Source organism: Primulina huaijiensis, chromosome 15, assembly GCF_012295235.1.
Source record: "Primulina huaijiensis isolate GDHJ02 chromosome 15, ASM1229523v2, whole genome shotgun sequence".
In the NCBI taxonomy this organism is placed as follows: Eukaryota; Viridiplantae; Streptophyta; class Magnoliopsida; order Lamiales; family Gesneriaceae; genus Primulina; species Primulina huaijiensis.
This window is the reverse complement of record NC_133320.1, coordinates 8,502,684-8,508,708: the sequence shown is the minus strand read 5'-3', so window position 1 is coordinate 8,508,708 and position 6,025 is coordinate 8,502,684. Positions and strand designations below refer to the sequence as shown.

The window sequence follows — 6,025 nt, the reverse complement described above, 5'->3', positions numbered from 1 at the left end:
CATTGAAATCCACATGAAGCCAAATGAAAATAAATAAATTCAGAATTTAGTAAGTAATAAATGTAGCTAACAACATAGATTTTGTAGAATTTTTTAATCCATATATAGTAGAAATTTAATTTTTTTTTTAGAATAAGAAATTATATATTATGAGGGCCCATGAATTAATTAGCTAGCTAGCAAGACATCAGCATGACACTTTGTTTGGTACAAATTTATAATCCTCCTTAAATATGACCCCAAGCTTTCGATCTCCTTCTATTTATACCTCTAACTCTTTCCCTTTTTTCCCCACCCCATACGGTTCCAATTCGTACAGTTAGAACTATCCCCATGTCTACGTCTCCCTCCACTCGGTGGTGTCCGACTCCAGAACAACTGATGATACTGGAGGAACTGTACAGAAGAGGACTGAGGACTCCAAACTCTTCTCAGATACAGAAGATCACCGCACACCTCTCCTTTTATGGCAAGATTCAAGGCAAGAACGTCTTCTACTGGTTTCAGAATCATAAAGCCCGGGATAGGCAGAAGCTCAGGAAGAAACTTCACCAACAGCACTTGCTTCAACTGCGCCTCTACCCTAATTATCACCAACACCACCAGCAAACACAACTTAATCTCCATGGATTTCGTGACGTTTTTCAATTATCCGACTCTTTCTCAGCTCAAAATCTGCACCAGCAGGTAAAAATTTAATCCTGTTAATTTTCATGCCCGTTTGGTGTTTCACTATTTTAAGGGTGTTTTTGGGTTTGATGTCACGATAAAGTTCATAGTCATCTATAGATACATATATATACCTCTATATTACACTGGTCTATGAGTCTATATAGCTAGATCCCCATGGTTTTCGAAAACTTCACGATGTAACATGCCATAGGTAGATTACTTGTTCGTTTGTCATTGTGACTTGCTTTTAAACGATTAGATTAAAAAAATTCTATGGTATATGTTTTATACATAATTATTCAAAAATATGGTTATCTAGTTCTAATCATTTTCATTAAAAATATAACATATAGGTGTGTGTGTATATATATATATAAATTTAAAGTCCAAAGTTGGGACATTTGAATGGCATACATTTGTTTTTTGTCTTCTTATCAAAATATGATATTCACACGTGTGGCATGAACAGGTTGGAGCAAGCGGGGATGTCGCAGCAAAAGAAACACCCAGGCAGACATGGATAACAGATCTTCCAAAAGATTGCATGATGAGAACGTACGGCCAGGATTCGTCCATGGATGCGGGGTCCACTCACCCCTGCTGCAGGAACCGACCACTCCAAACCCTAGAACTCTTCCCTCTCATCTCACCCTATGCCAAACAATCTTAAATAATCCATCTTCATGTACTCTGCATGTCCCAATACGTTTTATTTTAAATAATTAGTGAACGCCACTAATTACCCATTAAATAGTTATTCTCATATTTCCATCTTTTTTTTAACTACATACACTATACACACACACACACACACACACATATATATATATATGTTTGTGTGTGTGTCTGTGGTTATGCATGTTCGTTTTCTGTGTTGTGTGTTATAAATTTCTGTTAGGTGTGTGTAGGCTCCGCAAGAAGCTGTGTTGTCTTAAGTTTTGCAGTGTGTGAAGAGTACGAGTATGCTGCAAAATACTACAGTATATTTCACAGTTTGCCTATATTTTGTAGTGGACCTTTTACGTAGCACTGTTCGTTTAACGTATCAGAATCTGCATGGGAATACGTGGAATTTTTGAAAAAAAGAAAAATGATCATCAACTTTTTATCAATTAATGTTCGTTCTTTCATAACTTGAAATTTTTGAAAAGATGGGAAACAAAGAAAAACACAAAAGTTGTCACTCTCTTGCGTACCTAAGTTATATATATATATATGCACAAGTTACTTAGGTTACAAGTGTTTACCCAAGATTAAAGGGAGGGTTATTTTTCTCGGGCTTGGATTCCTCTTTTGAATATATATATATATATATAGTTATCATGATTTAATCAAATTTTGGTTTATATATATATATAAACGTTCATACAATTTTTATACATAATTTTCAAACGTACTGTATCAAACTTTTTAGGAACTCAATCAAAAAAATTTACTCCAAGAAAATGATGTTTAAGGATAAGTTTATCAAATTAAGAAAAAAGGAGTGAAATAAAATATTATGACCGTATTTGAAGTGTAAATAGTACTACATATGTGCATTTAACACAAATTTCAACACTGAGTTGATTAGATAGATTTTGAGTGTGACAATTTGGGTAGAACGTGCCAGAGGTGAGCTTTTTGCATGGTTATCGATAGTTCAATCTTTGACTCTTCACGTCACGACAACAAACAAATATAAATGATATAATTCGTTAAAAATAAAGGGTAAATTTTTGAAAATCCCTCTATCTATATTTAAATTAAGATTCAATCCCTATATATTATATTTTGTGAGTTGATAACCCACAAACCCTAGATTTTAGTTTCAACTCCCAGTTCACCATATTTTATTATTTTGTCCTTATATTAATTAGATATAAATATTAAATATAAACATCATTACCCAAATAATAAAACCTTTTTTGTTAATTTATATTAGTAATAAACAATCAATATATGTCAATTCTTTTAGTTTTGATGATAATAAACAATAACTTAATGTATTAGATCTAGCTGTGTTTTGATCTACATTACAGGTACTTGACCGCTTTTGAAGAACACATTCAATTGGTCATGTAATGCAAAGCAATTTAACCGCTTCGTCATCAGCAGCTTAATTTAATCTACTCGACCGCTCATGTGCACTAGTATATGGCAGATTCACCACGAGAAAGTTCTTTTTATCAAAGAATATTAATCAACGGTAGAGTAAAGTTATCTTCGTATACAAGCCACATCTTATAAGGATATCATCAGTTTTATCAAAAAATTTGTTAGATTGATCATGCTCGACAAAAAAAGAAATTAGGATATCCTATGTTTTCCTTAAAACTCTACGCGCAGAGCTAGTTATGTTATGCCGTCGGTGGCCATTTTCTCTCAGATTTGGTAAAGATCAAATTTCTCATTAATTAAAGTGTGTGATACATAAAGAAATGATGGAGACAACATTACTATTGAATTAATACTTATTTATTTAGCTACAATCGAACGTTGAATAAAGATGCAAGGAGTACTATATATATATAATTCCAAGATGAGAGAACCACAACGAGATTTTACACACTTGAAGCATTATCTTAAAAGAATTTTGAGCTCTCTTAATCCTCACAAGATATTCATTGTGCAACAGCCCACTCATCAAAAAACATTCATCAAATCTTCAAAGATCATCAAGGACTTCTACCAACTCACTTGAGTGTTTTTTGAAAAGATTGTTTGAGGAGTTTTTCGATAAAATAAATCGAAAAATTCATTACTTTACTTATTAGCATTGTATTAATTGTTAGACTGTGAGGTTCAACCGTTTGTGAGAATACTATGAGTTTCGACTTAGATAGTGGATAAGTGCTAAGGCTGATATGGGTTGTTCTAAAGAATTGTAAAACCAAAATCTTCTAGTGAAATCATTTCTAAGTAGAGGAAGAGGTGACGTAGGATCTTTAATTTCCAAACATCCATAAAAATACTTGTGTCGTCTCTTTATCGCAATTATTTATCTTATTAATTTGCTACATTTGAGTATATAATCATCTTAAGAACCATCAGACTGTTTTCCACACAAATTTTTAGTCCGACTGTTTCTTAAAGCGTTGAGAAAATCAGTTCTCGTATAGCTAACATGATCCTATATTTATCTTATTAATTTTACCCTTGCTTTAAACTTTAACATGATCCTAACAAATTATAATTTTTATTGAATTAGTTAAATTTTTTTGTACTAATATTGTATTCTTTATTATTTTATGATTAATATTATATTATTAATTTATCTCCTATCACGCATTATTATTGTTGTTGTTTCCAATATGATTTTATTAATTATTTGACTATATATTTGGGAGCAAAATTAATTAGATTATCTTATTAATTTGCTACATTTGAGTATATAATCATCTTAAGAACCATCAGACTGTTTTCCACACAAATTTGTAGTCCGACTGTTTCTTAAAGCGTTGAGTATATAATCATCTTAAGAACCATCAGACTGTTTTCCACACAAATTTGTAGTCCGACTGTTTCTTATTAATTACAATTTTTTTAAAAATTGTAATTTTCGGGTTCATGACCCGAAGCCGATTATTTTTTCGAGTCGGATATCAGGTCCAACCGATATGACCCGAACCCAAAAACCTCAAACTCAAAAATGATTTTTTTCGGGTCGAACCATATCAGGTTGGCCGGTTGTATTCGATTTTGACACCTCTAGCTAAAAGATATTGTTAGGATCGGGGATGTGTTTAGAGGGGAGTGAGTAAAAACTTTAAAATTTTCTCTAAGACACTGACAAATAATATGACCGGTCTTGATAAGGTTAACTTTAAAATATATACCTAATTTTCTCAGCACTTAAAATGGTCGGACTACAAATAGTGCGAAAAACGGTATGAGGATTCTTATGAATCTTATATACTCAAATATAGAAAGGAAACATGATAACTAAGTGTAGTAAGTGAAATGACACAACATATATGGAAATTCGAAGGCAATATTCTTCTCTGTCTCTTCTTCTTCCACTTAAGAAAAATTAATTAGAATAATTTGGTTTTAAAATTTTTTGTAACAACCCGCTTCAACATTAAGAATTATCAACTACCTAAGTTGGAACTTCTAGTTAACTTTCACCAAAATTTGATACAGCAAATCTCATACCAGTGCAACAAAAATAAACATAAAAAATTAGTCATCAAATTCAAACTATTGAGCAACTCCTCAAACGGTCTTAACAAAAATAGTTGAATAATTGACAGAAGCCCTAAATGATTCTTGATGATATGATAGATGTTCTTGAAGCAAGGGATGTTGACCAGTAAGTAATATATCTGAGTATGAAGTAAAAATTTTATAATGCTCTTTACATTAGCATATTCAATATTCCATTGTAGCTCATTAATGCAAAAGCATTGTCGTCGCCGTCTTTTCTTGATTCATTGTACACTTCAATATATGAGAAATTTGAAAATTTTCAAATGCGGAGGTAAATGGTCGCTTATAGTAAAAATTAACCAACTCTGAGCTATGTCTTTTTAGGAAAACATTCTTTTCCACATACTTGTAAGAATGAGCGATTGAGTAGATCAAATATACTGTTAAGACAAATGATTGGATATATTTGCATCTTGAGACCGATTGAATGACTTGTTCTGAATTTTCAATAGAACGGTTAGGTACATATAATACATGCAAAGACAATTTGATCTAGTAAAATTAGTCATTGTTTGTTATCATCGAAACTAAATGATATAAAATTTCTGTCTTTTTGGTGATGACAAAATCTTAGCTTTAGAAACATCATATGCTTTAAAAAATGAATTTAATTGAGATAATGAATCTCATTATTACAATGTAGAAGAAAAAAAGTAAAATCTAATACACATCTTTTTATCCTTTTGTCATCTCAGTAAACTATAGTATAATTACTGAAATTAGAATCACCGAGAAATACTGACATTTTTGTTGGAGTGTCGATGCAGTATCATAAAAATGTTGATACGACACCGAAAAATACTGACATTTTTGTTGTCACACAGCCAAACCTAAATGTGAATAGTTTACATGACCAGAATAAAAATAAATAGGCGAATTTAGGTAACTTTTTTAGCTATTATCCCTTTCTAGATACTAGAAAATTAAGAAAAGTTACATATAGTTTCTGTCGGCAATTGAGCATTAATTGCAGCAGACAAATTTGACAAAAGAAAAAAAACGTGGGCTGTTTGATTGTTTGAAGACGGAAGACGCGTATAAAACGCGTCTTCACACGGACAAGGGGCTCTATAAATAGAGCTCCCCCTTCATTCTGAAATCATCCCTTTTTCGAGTTTTCTCTCATCTTATAATATTCTATAATATTTGTGAGGTATTTGTT

The 6,025-nt window shown here is 31.8% G+C and overlaps 1 protein-coding gene across 1 annotated transcript; it reads left to right on the top strand.

Moving 5' to 3' along the window:
* Positions 1 to 309: 309 nt before the first annotated feature.
* LOC140958441 (uncharacterized) lies at positions 310 to 1,412 on the top strand. Its single transcript, XM_073415882.1, has 2 exons — positions 310 to 687; positions 1,142 to 1,412. Exons 1-2 carry the CDS (start codon positions 334 to 336, stop codon positions 1,340 to 1,342), a joined length of 555 nt encoding a protein of 184 aa, XP_073271983.1. The 5' UTR covers positions 310 to 333; the 3' UTR covers positions 1,343 to 1,412.
* Positions 1,413 to 6,025: the final 4,613 nt, after the last annotated feature.